At 34.8% G+C, this 19,506-nt stretch overlaps 2 protein-coding genes across 2 annotated transcripts; both read left to right on the top strand.

Annotated features, from left to right (window-relative positions):
* Positions 1–1,129: 1,129 nt before the first annotated feature.
* LOC121767038 (sucrose nonfermenting 4-like protein) lies at positions 1,130–5,380 on the top strand. The gene is made up of 8 exons (XM_042163246.1): positions 1,130–1,134; positions 1,280–1,320; positions 1,427–1,600; positions 2,026–2,089; positions 2,176–2,213; positions 5,116–5,147; positions 5,206–5,265; positions 5,366–5,380. Exons 1-8 carry the CDS (start codon positions 1,130–1,132, stop codon positions 5,378–5,380), a joined length of 429 nt encoding a protein of 142 aa, XP_042019180.1.
* Positions 5,381–16,601: 11,221 nt separating this feature from the next.
* LOC121766446 (vinorine synthase-like) lies at positions 16,602–18,853 on the top strand. Its single transcript, XM_042162729.1, has 2 exons — positions 16,602–17,193; positions 18,042–18,853. Exons 1-2 carry the CDS (start codon positions 16,637–16,639, stop codon positions 18,502–18,504), a joined length of 1,020 nt encoding a protein of 339 aa, XP_042018663.1. The 5' UTR covers positions 16,602–16,636; the 3' UTR covers positions 18,505–18,853.
* The last annotated feature ends 653 nt before the right edge of the window (positions 18,854–19,506 follow it).

Here is a 19,506-nt window from a genome sequence, read left to right as displayed (position 1 = left end):
CCAAACACACTACAAATTTAATCTCGGATACAATCTTGCAAACCGAACAGAGCATAACCACAACCAAGATCTATAAACAGCCCTATAAAATGGAAATTATACCATAACCACAACCAAAATCATTTGAGTTTTACTACAAGAACAGAGCTACCTAGGATTTTATTCATAAAAATGAGTTGTGTAAGCATGAAGCTCCCTTTGATTGATTTGAGCAACCCAGGAGAAAATTATTGATTATCAAATATTTTTGTAAAAAAATTATGTATTTTAAATAATTTTTTTACTAAATAGTACGATAAATTAAAAAAATATATATTTAGAGAATTAAATCATTTATATTCCTTTAATTTTAATTGTAGTAATGGATGATTTTCGAATAATATAAATTATTTGAGGGAATGTAATTTAAACAAGATTAAACTTAAAGTACAAATTATTAAAATAGTATAGAGTTGGTTATTGTAATTCCGATCTATGTTGACAAGTATTCATGCTTACCCATCCCTACCAAACAAGGACGGAGATAGCCTAGGCAAAGCCGCCGCTTCAGCGGGGGCTTGGCCGGTGCGATACTCGTAGATTTCGGTTACAATGTTTTTATGCTTTATATTACAGAGATAGAAGCAATTGATGAAAAAAGATGATGGAGAAAGAGAGGGAATAGGGGAGAGGGGATATGATTATGACCTTGGGAATAGAGTTCCCGTTTATCACCATTTTTTTGTTTTGTGGGTTTAGGAATATAGGATAATTTAAAAATCAACATAGTAACTCAGTTTTTAGCCAACAATAAATTTTGTTTTATTTAAGCACCAATTTTTTTATTAGTTAAATTAAATCCAATGTATTTACATGGATATATTTTAAACCCAAAAGTATAATTTAAGAGTAAAGATAAATTAACAAAAATTGTATATACAAAATATCCTTCAAATTGAAATTTGGATAAGACTAATTTAATTGATTTGGAAGCATCATTAATTAAATATATCTATGACTAATTTAACTCTACTCTTATTAATTTATATTGTTTAAAAAATATGTATTAATTGAATTTATTATTAAAAATATTCACCTTAATAAGTATTTTAATAAATAAGTATTTGTTCATTTTATTTAAACTATCACAATGATGTGAAGATAAATATATTGTTCCTTTTTCTACAAAGTAAAAATTAAGCTAAATACTCTTATATTTGTAAATTCTATTTAATTATTTCATATATATTTTTAGAAACATTGGTATTTTTCTATTAATTTCAACTTTTATATTCGCAAGTAATCTATTACACCTTGCTTCACTTTCCGGGATACTAAAATGTCAGTATTGTGGACCAGTTACTGACACTTTCAGTGTGTTTGAACTATGTTCTGGACTATATTTAGCTCCTTGTGGGTAGTAGTAATTAAACATGTTGCTTTGCAGGTATATGCCGGTTTTTCAGGCATTCGCCTGGTTCATTGCCAGTACTTCAATTGCCAATTTGTTCAATTCCTTTGGGCACTTGGGTTCCTAAGACTGGAGAGCCAAATCGCAGGCCATTGGCAATGTTAAGACCCAGTGCCTCTCTTGGTGCTGCATTAAATTTCTTAATTCAAGGTATCTAGATACATACTAGGAATGGGAGACTTTGGAGTAGTCACATTTCTGTTTCATCTTTGTCTCTATGCAGTATACTTTTTGTAGCGACACAGCGACCCATTTATTCACTAAATTGTCTTTTACTTTCTTGGATGTAGCTTAAAGTTACTGAGTTTTTCCATATGACGGTTTTATTTTATAGTATTATTTTGGTATAGCATGAATTTTTAAAAATTGACTGACCTTGTAGTTCAATAATTTCAACTTGGAGGCATTACTTATTTTATATGGTTCTGCAGAAATCAGTTCCACGAGAAAAGGAAACTAATTCAAACACATTTATGAATTTGATGAAATGTTGGGGTCTGAATAGATGGTCCCTAGTTTTTTCAAACTTATGTTATATTCTGCATATACATGATTTCAGACTCATTCCTTTGCAGCACAAGTTAGTTCAATCCCTATCGTTGATGATAATGACTCTTTATTGGATGTATATTCTCGAAGGTTAGTACTGCGAATACTGCTTGTCTAATCACAGGTGAATCTATTTCCCCACTTGGAATTATATTAATTAATCCTCATTTTTGCAGTGACATAACTAGTTTGGCCAGAGACAAAATCTACACACATTAATCTCGAAGAAACTACTATTCATCAGGTAAACACATCTATCTAATTCGCTTTCATGCTATAATCGCTATATCTGTGAATATTAGTTGCACGGTGTCAGTGTGATAGTCCCAGTGCCACGCCACAGTAGAAATTGCAGTTTTTATGTTAGTTTGAAATCTCATTCTATGCAATGATACATACTCATAACTTATAGAGTATATCGCTTCTTCTTAATTCCTTATTTTCTTCATCTCCGCATTGCAGGCATTGCAGTACTAAGATGACCCATTTTCAGTATACGGCTCCTCCAACATTCAAAGATGTTTTATGTGTTTACGTACAGATCCTCTCCATAAAGTCTTGGAGAGGTTATCCCAGCCAGGTTATAGATTCGTTCTAGTTTGTTTGAAGATGTTTTCCTGCACACGATCATTTTCCATTCCCTTTGACACTACTTATATATACACACTGATACACACACACACATGTTAACGTTTCCTCCGATTCCCATTTTGCATGCTTTTCTTCTCTGGAGTAAGGCGTCTGGTTGTGGTTGAAGCTGGAAGCAAGCATGTTGAAGGCATTGTTTCGTTGGGAGACGCATTCAGATTTCTCATGGGCCGTTAAGCAAATTCAACAGTGTATACAATCGATAGTTCCTCTCTCATTCTTAGCCTGGTTTTAAGTTAATAGGCTGAAAATATGAGAAATGTAAGTGAATGTAGTTGTTGTTGCTCCATGTCTCTAGCATCTCAATTTTTTTAGAAATAGGCAAAAAAGTTGTGCTATTGAAATAGGAGAAAATAAGAAAAATGAAATAGGAGGATGAATATTTTTTCTTTAGTTTTATTTATGTATAATTCTTGTCATTGTTTGGCCTCTTATCTCGTCACCTTTTTTTTATCTGCTATTGAAAGGAAAATTGAAGAAAATTTTTAGCACTCCTATATTTAAGTCCGATGAATTCTGGTGTCTGTTTGTCTTATTCAATTGTTCATAGAAGAATTTTTAAGTTAAATTAACTCGACAATTTACATAATAGTATTCGGAAAAAATGCAATTAATTTGAATTTAGTGACCAAACATTCTATCACCCAATGTTTTAGAATGCATGTGATGATGTGTAGCTCTTGTTAAGGTTCAATTAGTCGCAAAGTTTTAGCTATTATTACTAAAAGATTATTCCCTCCGTTCACGAAAAATCAAGCACATTTAAAAAATGTAAGTTTTTAACAGTTTCTCTCTTACCAATAATATGGATCTCACATTCCATTAAGACTACTTCTCTCTTACTAATAATATGGATCTCACATTCCACTAACACGAGTCTCTTATATATTACTGTTGTTACATAATACTCCTAATTGAGTTGGATGCATTTTTGTATAGGTACATCCACCATTACACATGCTTTTGTTCGATGATCTCATTCACGTTAGTATGAGATCAGCAGAATTGGTGCCTTGCCCGACCCACATGAGTCAATATATAGCAGAAGAAAAAAATTTATGCTCCAGGTCCAGTATATGAAATTAAGAAAGAAACTTGATTACAAAAACTCAAAAATAATACTCCCACATTTTTCCTTTTTAGTTCTGAAAAAAATTGTCTCTCATAAATATAAATATACTATTTTCTCTCTCCACTTAAACACATAAAATAGCATCTATCGTGCCATAACCCAAGTGTGCCATTTGAACTATTGATTTACGTAATTGGAAGTAACCAATTAGGTGTTGGAATCTTGTATTTAAGATGTCCGGTCAACGAAGTTTGACGAATAATAAATGTGACGAGACATTTAATTCTGCAAAATTAAATGGTATAGCGTCGATCTACGTTCCGCGTAGATGACCGTGGTATATTCACTTTCTCAAATCCGATTCCGGGTGAGTGAGAAATAGTGGATTAAAGTTGTCACATTGTAGCTTTTGATAAAGCTATGTGTTGAAAGTGTAGGGAGTAATTGACTAAGTTAATTATCCCACATTGGAGATGAGACACTTCTTTAAGTGTGTATTTATGAAGTGTATTTACTACACTTATAAATTATAGTGGACTAAGATGGGTGAAAGAGCGCGCGTGAGCCGAGCCGCACCCGTGCCCTTGCCCTTGGATTTGGATCTTGGCAATTGGTCTTTGGGTGGTCTTTGGCATTGCCTGGTTCATTGCCAGTACTTCAATTGCCAATTTGTTCAATTCCTTTGGGCACTTGGGTTCCTAAGACTGGAGAGCCAAATCGCAGGCCATTGGCAATGTTAAGACCCAGTGCCTCTCTTGGTGCTGCATTAAATTTCTTAATTCAAGGTATCTAGATACATACTAGGAATGGGAGACTTTGGAGTAGTCACATTTCTGTTTCATCTTTGTCTCTATGCAGTATACTTTTTGTAGCGACACAGCGACCCATTTATTCACTAAATTGTCTTTTACTTTCTTGGATGTAGCTTAAAGTTACTGAGTTTTTCCATATGACGGTTTTATTTTATAGTATTATTTTGGTATAGCATGAATTTTTAAAAATTGACTGACCTTGTAGTTCAATAATTTCAACTTGGAGGCATTACTTATTTTATATGGTTCTGCAGAAATCAGTTCCACGAGAAAAGGAAACTAATTCAAACACATTTATGAATTTGATGAAATGTTGGGGTCTGAATAGATGGTCCCTAGTTTTTTCAAACTTATGTTATATTCTGCATATACATGATTTCAGACTCATTCCTTTGCAGCACAAGTTAGTTCAATCCCTATCGTTGATGATAATGACTCTTTATTGGATGTATATTCTCGAAGGTTAGTACTGCGAATACTGCTTGTCTAATCACAGGTGAATCTATTTCCCCACTTGGAATTATATTAATTAATCCTCATTTTTGCAGTGACATAACTAGTTTGGCCAGAGACAAAATCTACACACATTAATCTCGAAGAAACTACTATTCATCAGGTAAACACATCTATCTAATTCGCTTTCATGCTATAATCGCTATATCTGTGAATATTAGTTGCACGGTGTCAGTGTGATAGTCCCAGTGCCACGCCACAGTAGAAATTGCAGTTTTTATGTTAGTTTGAAATCTCATTCTATGCAATGATACATACTCATAACTTATAGAGTATATCGCTTCTTCTTAATTCCTTATTTTTTTCATCTCCGCATTGCAGGCATTGCAGTACTGAGATGACCCATTTTCAGTATACGGCTCCTCCAACATTCAAAGATGTTTTATGTGTTTACGTACAGATCCTCTCCATAAAGTCTTGGAGAGGTTATCCCAGCCAGGTTATAGATTCGTTCTAGTTTGTTTGAAGATGTTTTCCTGTACACGATCATTTTCCATTCCCTTTGACACTACTTATATATACACACTGATACACACACACACATGTTAACGTTTCCTCCGATTCCCATTTTGCATGCTTTTCTTCTCTGGAGTGAGGCGTCTGGTTGTGGTTGAAGCTGGAAGCAAGCATGTTGAAGGCATTGTTTCGTTGGGAGACGCATTCAGATTACTCATGGGCCGTTAAGCAAATTCAACAGTGTATACAATCGATAGTTCCTCTCTCATTCTTAGCCTGGTTTTAAGTTAATAGGCTGAAAATATGAGAAATGTAAGTGAATGTAGTTGTTGTTGCTCCATGTCTCTAGCATCTCAATTTTTTTAGAAATAGGCAAAAAAGTTGTGCTATTGAAATAGGAGAAAATAAGAAAAATGAAATAGGAGGATGGATGTTTTTTCTTTAGTTTTATTTATGTATAATTCTTGTCATTGTTTGGCCTCTTATCTCGTCACCTTTTTTTTATCTGCTATTGAAAGGAAAATTGAAGAAAATTTTTAGCACTCCTATATTTAAGTCCGATGAATTCTGGTGTCTGTTTGTCTTATTCAATTGTTCATAGAAGAATTTTTAAGTTAAATTAACTCGACAATTTACATAATAGTATTCGGAAAAAATGCAATTAATTTGAATTTAGTGACCAAACATTCTATCACCCAATGTTTTAGAATGCATGTGATGATGTGTAGCTCTTGTTAAGGTTCAATTAGTCGCAAAGTTTTAGCTATTATTACTAAAAGATTATTCCCTCCGTTCACGAAAAATCAAGCACATTTAAAAAATGTAAGTTTTTAACAGTTTCTCTCTTACCAATAATATGGATCTCACATTCCATTAAGACTACTTCTCTCTTACTAATAATATGGATCTCACATTCCACTAACACGAGTCTCTTATATATTACTGTTGTTACATAATACTCCTAATTGAGTTGGATGCATTTTTGTATAGGTACATCCACCATTACACATGCTTTTGTTCGATGATCTCATTCACGTTAGTATGAGATCAGCAGAATTGGTGCCTTGCCCGACCCACATGAGTCAATATATAGCAGAAGAAAAAAATTTATGCTCCAGGTCCAGTATATGAAATTAAGAAAGAAACTTGATTACAAAAACTCAAAAATAATACTCCCACATTTTTCCTTTTTAGTTCTGAAAAAAATTGTCTCTCATAAATATAAATATACTATTTTCTCTCTCCACTTAAACACATAAAATAGCATCTATCGTGCCATAACCCAAGTGTGCCATTTGAACTATTGATTTACGTAATTGGAAGTAACCAATTAGGTGTTGGAATCTTGTATTTAAGATGTCCGGTCAACGAAGTTTGACGAATAATAAATGTGACGAGACATTTAATTCTGCAAAATTAAATGGTATAGCGTCGATATACGTTCCACGTAGATGACCGTGGTATATTCACTTTCTCAAATCCGATTCCGGGTGAGTGAGAAATAGTGGATTAAAGTTGTCACATTGTAGCTTTTGATAAAGCTATGTGTTGAAAGTGTAGGGAGTAATTGACTAAGTTAATTATCCCACATTGGAGATGAGACACTTCTTTAAGTGTGTATTTATGAAGTGTATTTACTACACTTATAAATTATAGTGGACTAAGATGGGTGAAAGAGCGCGCGTGAGCCGAGCCGCACCCGTGCCCTTGCCCTTGGACTTGGATCTTGGCAATTGGTCTTTGGGTGGTCTTTGGCTTGGTCTAGGGGCTGGTCGCTGGATCCAGACATAATGTTTTGGACCACCTCCGCCTGGAGCAGCAGCTTGATCAACAGCATGACTGCGCCTTGATCAACTTGCTTTAAGTCAGTCCACTTGTGACGGTTGAACAAGGGCGTGTACAACGTCTAGATTCAACGTCGATCTCTCCAGCTTTCAAATTCGTAACGGCCTGCGGTTACAGCCCCGCCATGATGAGCCATGATGACAGTCATCAAGACTGTGTTGACCCCCGCAGTGGAACTAGGACTATAAATAGGCTAGTCATTCCTTGCATATTATATCATCGAATACTAAGGATCATACCTGATCAGGATCATTAGCATACACACAAGCATCATTCTCTCTGCATAGTCTTCTTTTCGAAGCTCTGCCCTCGCCTCTATCCAGTTCGCCGGAGCTCTGTTGATTGCGATGCTTTTTCATCAGAGACGCAAGTCGTTTTATCTTTGGGTACGACGCGCCAAACCGAGAGCACTACCGGAGCGTATCTCGTCTTGCGGAAAGAGGGCTTTCCTCGATTCGGCTAAGTTTAATTTCTTGTTTATAGTTTCGATTACATTGTAATTTCAGTTTTTAGTTCTTCCTTCTTTTGGGTTGTATTACGCCTGGTATTGTTTATCTCTTGTAATCACATAATAACCAACATTAGGTTTACGACGAAACCTAGAAATCGATCACTGATCCAATTTTGAGTACCTCTACAGGATAAACCTCAACAGAAAACTGAAGAGTAACGGCAGCAAGTGATTGAGTTCAGTAGTTCCTTATATAAAATTATTGACTCTAGAGATATAGTAATATGGAGAAGACAAAATTGTTTCAAGCACCGACAGATTTGTTGTCAATTTTATATGATCAAAAAAAATAAATTCTGAAAAACCTTTTATTTATTTGCTATTTTTCTACCAACTTTGGGGACTCCCTTGTAGCGCAATCTTAGTCATAACGCACGCTTAGTCATAATAGGTAGATTTTTGTTTGAAGAAGACTATTTTATTTGACTTTATGGCTTTACCACCCTTTATCTTTGTTCAAATTGAATTGACAGGGCTGTGTTACTATTGCCATATTTCAATTCCATAAAATTGGGATAGAGATTAGCATAAATAAGCGGGGAATCGGATGAACCAGAAGCGTGGGGAACAAAAAAATATAGGAGGCATTATTTGTTTTGTCTTCCTAGTACACAAGAAGATTATAGGATGGAGGGAGTACTACTTTTCAGTTTACAAGTAATGCAACATATTGTTTCTTAAATGGCTCAGAGTCCCTCAAAGAGCTATCAGGATACATCATCGTTCATGTGCCTCAACTCTAGAACAACAGCTTCCTACCTACACGTAAATTTTGACACGCAGTTAGAATAACAGGCGATGCCATGGAGAGGACGCTGATTTTTTCAAAAAATCTAACCAATGTTAAAGCCTAGAGTAGAATTTGATTACAATAGTAGTATGATGTACTATATTCAAAGGTGGTTTCAAACAAATGCTATTTGGAAATTGGAAGATATCAACCTTGTCACCAGGGAAAAGTTTTATGTACTGATTAAGTTTTATATACCAAGAGAACTGCTTCAAATCAACATTATAAACATTATTATCAGAGCAAAAGATTGAACTTGTCAAAAGAAGACGTATACCTTCTGATGACACAAGTTAATCCAACGTGATACAAATATTCGACAAACTCTCTTTTTGCAAACCAAGGATAATCAATGCACCATCTCTCAGACGAGGATTTGACATGATACAATAAAAGAATGTTGAGATTTGGCCTATTCAACTAACATAACCTTTGAATTATCGATTGAAGCAATAGACACATCACTTTGCACGTTATCAAGATATTTTTGTTACGTCTGCTCCTGACTTTAGTTAGTAAGTTGACATGATTAACGACAGGAAGTTGTGCTGGCTCACTTGCTTCTTTTTGTGTATCAGCACTGGAAGAATTCTCTGAATTTCTTAGTAAATGTTGACTAGATTTCTTACTTGTATCCATTCATTTCTTCCTAGTAGAGGCATTTCTTTTGGGAATAGAGAATAAAGTACTAGGAAAAAGATTAAGTAAACTAAAGTAAGAAAAAAATGAAATGTGCTACTTTTACCAAAAAAAAGATTTGACTCGGCAACCCAAAAAGGAATACAACTTAGCTACAAAGGGATGAGGGAGAGGGAAAAAGAGTCAAACTATTAAGATCGGTAAAAAATTTAAAAAACACCCATGGTTTCAGAGTTTGATTGGAAATAACACAAGTTTCAGCTCTTTAGAACAATATAAGAGGTAAGAAATTTTGAAGATCGGATTTCTAGAACACTATCATCAATATTCAGCTATTATTTATTCAGAAGAGGAAAAATTGAGTGTTAGATAAGTTACCATCTTCATCTCCTGACAAATCAGCCAGTGTTTGTGCTGGAGCATCATCTAAACAGGAATAACTATCCCTTAAGATAAAGACCAAATAATGAGATCTCTAACCTCTTGAAAACCACAAGGCAACATGTCCATAATTAACACACCGTTTGGTTTGGTCTGTGCATTGATCAACCAGTACACAAGATTCTCTTATATTACACACCCCCCAAAAAAAAGAACTAAACTTGTTAATAAACTGGTTCTAAACTATACGTATATATTTGTTCCAACAACATCCAAGCCTTATTTGCAAAAATTTGGAAAGGGGCAAATACTCCATGGCCACATTTGCAGAGTGAGTGATAATTCAGAGATGAACGATACTTGTGTACTGGTAACCTCTTCATGAAAGTTGTTTCTCAGTGCTCCAAACTCCTTTTCCACTACATTCTTCCAAGAGACGCTCACTATTATTGCATGTATATGATTCTGAAACATAGATCATGCAACAGTTTTTTTTTACCGCGGCGGTGGGAGAGGGCTTGTCCACTATCGTGGACACTCTAATAAGATAGCAAGAAACTTATTACTCCCTCCTCCGTCCCACAAGAATATACATTCTTTCCTTTTTAGTCTGTCCCACAAGAATATGCACTTTTTAAATTTGGAAACTCTTTTCTCTCTGATGAGTTTTCACAAACATTTATCTTAACAAAAAACTGCTCACCACTTCCCAATAGCAAATTTGACAGCCCTATTTTGTTAGTAGATGTTCAGCTAGCTAATAGAATTAAAATAGTCTCATCAAATTGTTGTAATGATTAGTCATCATAGCAATCAACCCATCTGAAGAAGCAGTTCCATGCGGAAGAGATAAGTATGCCTGAGATTGGAGAGCTCAGAATGGTTACAAAAATGTGTTATTGAAGCACAGGCCTCCATGGCATCATCTATGAATTTCTTGGGTGTCAATTTTTTACTAATTTATTATTGGTATCAAATAGTCCAGTCCAGTTTGGTCTAACATAGCCCCTGTACTGATAATGTAGTTCTGTAACAGTGTAGAGAAAGTGGACCAAACTGAAATTTTCAACTAAATAGCAAGTGATCCTTCATCGGTGAATATTTGATGTAAATCAAATAATGTTTATTCTACTCTAAGATTTCTCCTATTTTTTATATTAAAATCATCTTTCAATTAATCATTAAAGTTTGATTATTATATTTTAGTTGATAGATGTACATGTGGAGTGAAAGCATACAATGAGCCAAACCGGACCAGGGGTCTGATTCAAACTGCTCGTTGCCTATCAAGACAATGTCAAAATTCTTTTATCTTACCATCGTTATCTTTGCCTTTGAAATAGCTTGGGTACCTTGTACTCTTCAATCGGAACCCGGATGAAGAAGTTATGGCCATTTGATGAAGGCTGCACGGAGCAGTGCGAACCTGGCGAAAACGCCCGACCCGGCCATTTTTGAACCAACAAAACGCCAGGTCCAGTAGAAACTCCCGGGTTGGCACCATTTCGCCCGGGTCGGGCGTTTTCTCAGAAACAGCCTAATTTTAGTTTACAAATAGGTTTCTGGAGCAGTTTTTGAGAATATTCAGACACCCTTGGACGAGAAATAGAGAGGAAAAGAGAGAAAGAAAGGAGGAAGAAGAGAAGGAAGAAATTCCGGCCAACATTCCGATGATCCGTCTCCAAATTCCAATTCCACTCAACGAGAGCATGCTTCCTATGGTTTTTATTGCAAAATCTACCATGTGTTTAGGCTAAAACTCTCAATGCTGCTCTAAGTTGTAATTTAGGATGTTATGGATGTTTCTAAACCTTTGAATCATTTGTTTTTGATACCAACAATATGCTTGATGTTTATACACTATGTTTTTTACTCTAATAATGTAGTGTTGTTCTTTCCTATGCTATTATCTCTTTAACATAGTTTGTGAGTGTTTGATTGTTGGTATGCTATTGAATTAGAATTGTTCAGAGGACAATTTGAGAGTGGATTAAGTAGGTGATCATAGTAGATGAGTATTTCTCCTGCGCTTCTGTAGGAGTTTGTAGTCGTTGAAAATTAGTTCATAGGTTGCGTATTTAGCTAATTAACTACTCATCGTGTACATGGTCAGTGTATGTGATTAGGTTGATGTTTTAATCACTGCATAAGTTTCTTTGTTAGAGGTATAGAACAATACAAATATATTGGGCAACTTGGAGTGACATTTATTTTTCCCGTTTGAAAAAGTCTTTCTCTAGTTAATCTGCACTTTACTTTGTCAACAACTTTCAAATTAAAAAATTCAATCTTTGTATGTTTTTATATGCTTTTAAGTATAAACAATTTTTCACCTCCATGTGAATCAACACTTGATATACTACTACGACGTTGTAGTCTTGCAGTATTGTAGTATTATTAGAGTTAATTAGTTAAACTTGATATCTTGTGTGAACTGGTCTAGATACTCTAAAAATACGCATCAAGTTTTGGCGACGTTGTTGGGGAGACAATAGGTTGTTTACTACCTAGTTGTTTTATTTTATTTGATCTTTTGTTTTTGTTTTGTTTAGGTATTTACTTCGTGTTCTTGGGGGTGATAGCCATCTACTACGTCCGGACTTGAAGACGAAGGAGTGTATTTTTTAAATATCAAGAACTATATCTACAATTAATTACCTAAATTTATATATTAAGAACAAAATCATTCTTTTGTTGAAAATTTGAAAAAAAAGTGCAGAGTATAGAAATGATTTGATGCCAAAAGATTAAAACATTTTAAAAGTAATAATTTTTTTTAATACACTAAAACTTACTATATCACTATAAATGGATGTACGGCCCAACTGAATCACATAAAAGATTTGTAAATAAACGCATAGGGGGACAAATGAGGTTTTTTTAAACTTACCTTCAATTACAGTCAGAATAGAGGATGACCTAGATCCATATTAAAATTAGAAATAGAAATTTTGAGAATCCGAGAATATATTACCCTCATCATTATTCATAATGAACAACAAAGAAGACTATAAAATAAAAAATTATATTATCAAAGAAGAAGGATTATATGAATAAAAACACAATATTTTTTTTGTGATCAAAACTATAACAAATGTGGTATGTATTTGTAGAGGATGAAAAACTACGAATTTTGGTATAATTTTTATAATTTATTAAAATAATATACAAAAGATATATAAATTTTAAAAAAAATATTTATCAACCAATAAGATTATACCATTTGGTACGTTGATTTGTTTACTGGCCATTGGTTTACGGAGTATCATTTTATTACTCACATCAATCACACTACTTAACGTTTTTAAATGTGTATTATCAAATGTATAATGGTGTTTTGTTCAATGACAACCTATCATATTATGCATCTTGCATTAAATTTTATTATACATGCTAAAAGATTTATACAATATACTCTACAAATTTTCATGAAAGTGGGTGGAAAAATAAAAATTCCTACTTCTTGGCTTTTATATATGTATAGATGTATAGATTAGAGAACATGTCATTCTCATGGATGATGAATAAATTTAAAACAAAAAGAAATTATAATATAGAAGAAAGATTATATGTAGAGAAAATAGAGATTTTTTTTGTGAATAGAACTATAGCAAATGTGATCTCAATTTGTAGAGGATGAAAACCTATGAATTTTGGTATAACTTTTACATATATTTAATTTAATATATAAAGATATTTGAGTAATAGATAAAATATTTATTGGCCAATGGGACTGTTACAAATGGCATAGTATTATTGGTCATTAAAATAAATGAGAGAGAAACCATTTGATCTTATTTTTACCCAATGGTTAAAAGGAGGGTGATTTGACTAATTGACAACCATTTATTCTCTATATCAAATCAATCATATATTAATATTGTATATTATAGGCTAATACAATTTTATAATATACTTCTCAATATTTCATGAAAGTGGGCGGGAAAAACAACTTTTTGAGGACTTGGCTTTTATATAGTATAGATAAAGTAAAAATGATTTTCTAAATAACATTAGTTATTCGATTTTTATATTCTAGTCGTCCCACTCTAAGTAACACATTTTCTTTTTTGGAATGTCCCACAGACGAAATATATCTTAGCATAATAGCATGCACTACTCTCGAAACAACGAATATATATATATATATATATATATATATATATATATATATATATATAGGGTTGCGTTAAAGACAGAACCATTCTTAAGTGTAGAACCTAGAGCTCTACATATTTTATTCATTGGATGAGGAAAAAATGACGGTCAAGATTAAAAATCATACATATTAGACTATGTTTTCACGACATTCCGGACTCAACATGTGAAAAAACTCACATGTTGATGGAAGAATGAATGAAACGAAGAACAGTCCATGCATGCTTTATTTTTTCACTTCTCTGCATTCACCCATTAATAATAGTTTTGGTTGTAATGGGAAGTTGTTGTGCAAATCAACACGATTGGATTAAAAGATCTAACGACCTCCGTTTGGCATTTGTTCTACGTTTAAGAATGGTTCTACGTTTAAGAATGGTTCTATCTTGATCACAATCCATATATATATTGATGTCAACATTTGATTTTGCATCCCACAATTGGCTTACACTTATAAGTTTTAAGGTTGTATGTAAGATTTATGAGAGAGAAAGAATGTTTGCAACGTAATACCTTAATGGAAAATAGACCATTTTTTATCAATTCTTTTGGTTATTCTTTTAGTTATTTTAGATGTTAGTCATGTTCCGGTCCGAAACATCACGACCCCCGCCTGATCTGTAGAAAATTTCAACAAGAAGAACATAAAATTAGAATTTCACCCATTTCTGAAGTAAAACAAAAAAAATTATCATTACCTATTCGCTTCACGTTGCAAACTATTTCTATCCAATAGATCCGCCCCCTTCAAATTTGTATGCTAAGGGGGTGTTCGGTTGCCAAGATTAAATCTCATGATTAAAAATGTATGTTTGGTTCATAAGATTGACCCCTACAACTTAATCTTAGATGGATAGTCCCATGATAATTAGTCATAGCCTCCCCCTTCCAACTAAAATAATCTCACAACTTAATCCTAGATGGATAGTCTCATGATATTAGTCATGACAACCGAACGCCACCTAAGGTGATGTTCGGTTTCCTAGATAAAATAGTACTCTCTCCGTCCCATGCTACTTGCACATTCCATTTTCGGATTGTCCCAAATTATTTGCACTATTTCTATTTTAGATAAAAATTATGGTATTTAATTAAGATATTAGAGATAGTTCGTGTTTCCTTTATTAAGGGTTGCCTTATTGCACTTAAAATTTTAATTTAATTACACTAATTACTCATGTTCAAATTTACGCTATCTAAGTGAAAAGTGCGAGTAGCATGAGACGGAGGGAGTACCAGGATATAACCTAGGATTGGGTAAATGACTTTAAGTTTAAAGGCCGCACTACGAAGAATTCGAACCTGAGACCGTTGGCCTCAAAGGCTCGAGCATTAACTTTTTTTATCGCTTGACCAACTCACACGCTTGACAACAACAAGATCCACACGGCGGTGCTACTCACAAACCCTGGGATGGGTCGGGCCTCGTTAAAACCTCCAAAGGCCAAAAACCCGAAGGAAAAAAGACCCTAGGAGGAAAAAGAGTACCCAAGTGAGCAGCACCAATAGGCTCTCCAACGTTCGAACACTGGGCATTGGGACCCACGCCTTCATTCCAATTTTGGCTTCTCTGCTCCGGTAAGTGTTGAATGACTTGATCATCAGGGAAACGGGAATAGAGTAGGCTGTAGGTGGTTGATTTTATGAGAAAGGTCGTCCTCACCGCATTTAACTTATGGTGGTTGTTGAAATAGATCGATATTTTTACTAAGGTACTGAAATTTAGTAACCTACAGGCTACAACCAAGGTTTAGCTAAACCCCATCTATTGAATAGTTAGGGTGACCACACTAATAAATAAATTTCTCTAAGCTAATTCTTTTAACGTCCTTAAATAGTTAACTTACTATATTCACTTAACATTTTAACTATGGCTTATGCAATATTTTTATAATTATAATTTCATTTATTTCTTATTCCATTTGCGATTATGATCCTCAGTATTTTATACTCTCTTCATCTAGAAAAAATAGTTATATAGGTGGATAACACGAGTTTTAACACAAAATTATATTGATCAAGTATGAAAAAGAAAGTGATAAAATGGATAAAGTAGGATAGAGAAATAACAAAATACTATTAATAAAGTAGGAGAGAAAAATAAAAAAATGAGTAATAAATTGAGATCGACTTTCCATTTTGGTGTAAGACCAATTTTGGTGGACGGAGGGAGTAGTAATTTTTTTTGAAAATATGTTGATGTCATTATTCGACCCAACCACGCCAAAAAATATACCAAATTCATAAACGTTGGTCAACAATTGTTTCGAGAATTAATGTTGGATGTGCGCACTAGTATTTGTTGTACATCTCCATGCAACATGTCAATTCTTTTACTGTAAGTGTATACAATCTAATCTATCTTGTCGAGCATACCAGGAAATCCATGGCGCATGAAGCCTCTGATGCATATTCATCAATATGTGGGCGTCGCGCATGCATTGCCGGTTTTCTCAAATTCGTATCGTGAAAGTCCTCGACGACCTTGCGACAAAATCGTTTCACGAACTTACAGGATGTCGTTTTTCTGCACATAACCACTAGGCCGCCATAAAAACCAATGAAGTTGCAACGCGTGGCTGCATTGCAGACGCTCTTAAGAAACATACATTTTGCATTGTTGATGCTCTTAAGAAACATGTATTTTATAGGACGGCTGGAATTTTATAGAACGGCTGGAGTATTAATTATTATTGTACCTACCATGTAAGATAAACATTATTGAATGACTTCTAATTAACATTCCTATATATATCAAAAGCATTGACATGAAAATCAAGATACCAAAAAAAGAAAAAAATTAAAAACTAAAATGGCACAGACAATTATCACAAACCATATTGTAAAACCATCATCTCCAACTCCACTCGCTTCCAAAATCCACAAACTCTCATTTATTGATCAAATGCAATCACCAGAATACATTCCCTTCATTTTCTTATATGAAAACAATCGATCTACGTCGAAACAAGAAATCTCGAAACGTCTGAGACAGTCTTTGTCGGAGACCCTAACCATCTTCTACCCCATTGCAGGCACAGTTGTACAAAACTCGCACGTTGATTGCGACGACACGGGCGCGGAGTTTGTCGAAGCCCGGGTTCACGCTCCCCTCTCACACTTCACACAAAACCCTAATTTTGAGGAATTGGTGATGCAGTTGTTCCCCACGGCGGACGGGACCGAAACCCGAAACCTGTCTGTGAAGATCAGTTTCTTCGAGTGTGGAGGATTCGCCGTTGGCTTGTTTCTGTCACATAAGCTAGTGGATGGGTCGTCTGCAGCGGCGTTCATCCGCGCGTGGGGGAAGACCTGCTGCAGGGAAGCTTCTGGAATCATCCACCGGTCCCGTGGGCAGACACACTTAAGGTTGGCCTCTTTACTTTTTTCTGATATGTTTTGTGATATCAACTAATACTAATATATTAGAAAAAATAATATGACTTTCAGTTGTCATTTTAAAAAAAAAATCTCATGGTTCATTTAATTTTTTTTTAAAGTCTGAACACAGAGCTATACCAATTCGTAAATACAATAATATCAGATATCAGTTCATGACTCAATATCAGAAACTGATATGTTTTTGTAATACCAACTAATATTAATGTACTTCATTCGTTCTCTTATGGTTGAGTCATTTTTTCATTTTGGGAAGTTCCTTCATAGTTGAGTCATTTTTGTATATAGTAACAATTTCTCACTGTTACTTTACTATCACTTGCTTTATTCTGTCTTTTTACATCTCTTACATTTTTTTATCTATCTACTTAATACACCAAACATCCATTTCTTAAACTCCGTATCGAAAAGTTTTGCCCCAACTATGAGGGAACAAAGATAGTACTTGATATGATTTTCAATTCTCAAAGTTTTTATTTTAAAAAAGTTTTCACTGGAACTGCCTGTTATTTGAACGTAAGTACTCCTTCCGTTCCCTCATAGTTGAGGCGAAACTTTTCGGCACAGAGTTTAAAAAAGGGATATTGAATGTGTTAAATAAATAGATAAAAAGGTAAGAGAGAGAAAAAAGTAGAGAGAATAAAGTAGAAAGTGAATAAAGTAGAGAGAATAAAGTAACACAGAGTAAAGTAAGAAAGAGAAAAAAGTAACTATATATGGAAATGACTCAACTATATGAGAACTTCCTAAAATGGAAAAATGACTCAACTATGAGGGAACAGAGTGAGTATATAAACTTAACGAGAGCCCTTCCCCAGTGTCCACCCCTCCTTCGACATGGCGCTCCATTTCCCGCCCTCGCACTTGCCTCCGCCCTCGATGTACCTTGGAGTCAAGAGAGAGAAAATTACAACGGGGAGGTTGGTTTTCGACAAGGAGAAGGTGGAGATGATCAGGAAGCTGGAAGCTTCTAGAAGCGAGGTAAAGGATCCTACTAGGGTGGAAGCCGTCTCCGCTCTCCTATGGCGGAGCTTCGTCGCCGCGCTTATAAAGGCCGGGACGGGGACGGGGACGGGGACGACTTTGTTCCCCGCTGTTCATGCGGTGAACCTGCGCCCTAGAGTTGGGCTGCCGGATCGCACCTTCGGGAACTGCAGCTTGGGGGTACCTGTGGTTCTTTCGTTAGACGAAGACGAGGGCGAAGACGTTGTGTCAAGATTGAGGGCAACCATACGAGGAGTGGGCGATGATTTCATGAAAGGGGTTATGAACGATGAATAAATAGTGCGAATACTGGATGAAACCATTGATGTATTTAATAAGCCGGGGAGATGTGTTTTTAGCAGTTGGATAAGGTTCGGGTTGTACGAGGCAGATTTCGGTTGGGGGAAGCCAGCTAGGGTTTGCACCGGCTCTCCGTACATGAACGTAGTGGTACTCATGGAAGCTCCGGCCGGAGACGGAATCGAAGCGTTGATTAATGTCGTTGACGATCGTTTCTTTCAATTGCTGCAATCCAATTGCAACAAACTTTTTGGTGAAGAATGAAGATGTTATGGCTACTTGATCATGTCCTAAACTCAGAAGTATATTGAAATAAAGTGAATAAGATTTTCATGTTTGATTAGAAGGGTACGTACATAAGATTTATTGAATAAGTGAACTGCTAACGACGAAATAAAAAGAATAAAAATTCCCCCAAAACCTTGCATTTATTAAAACTAGTTTAGCCCCCGCGCGATGCGCGACACACGACTTTTATAATAATCATATGAATACAAAATTACGTGTTCTCTTCGTCCATAAATAATAAACTCAGTTTAATTTAGTACGAGTTTTAAAAAAATTAATGGAAAATTAATACATAGGCGTGATCCTTGACTCTCTTTAAACCTTATTTTCCGCTGCTATATTTTAAACTATGTCTCAAGACTTTAATCTTTTCGTACTGTGGTTGAACATGTATGGTTGTGTTAGGTTTTCACCAAGTAATTACGTTATCTTTTGAAAATGGTGTTCTCGTGAATTAAATTAAATGGTCTACTTTAAAAGTTAATTGGTTTTCTTTAAGTTATTTTCTCCGTTTTTTTCTTTTAAAAGTATTTATTATAAGCCTTTTCTAAGTGATAGTAAAATTTTAACCTTAAACTTCTTTAAACTAAAATGTCTTTCTTCCTTTAAGTTAATTAGGATTTTCTTTTAAAAACGTTATCCATGCATGTCGGTCACGATCGCCGCGTTTGTGGTACCCCTAGTATGGGCGGTCGTGACAGAGTGGTATCA

This window comes from Salvia splendens, chromosome 15 (assembly GCF_004379255.2).
Source record: "Salvia splendens isolate huo1 chromosome 15, SspV2, whole genome shotgun sequence".
Classification (NCBI taxonomy): domain Eukaryota; kingdom Viridiplantae; phylum Streptophyta; class Magnoliopsida; order Lamiales; family Lamiaceae; genus Salvia; species Salvia splendens.
This window is presented reverse-complemented; position numbering and strand designations above follow the sequence as displayed.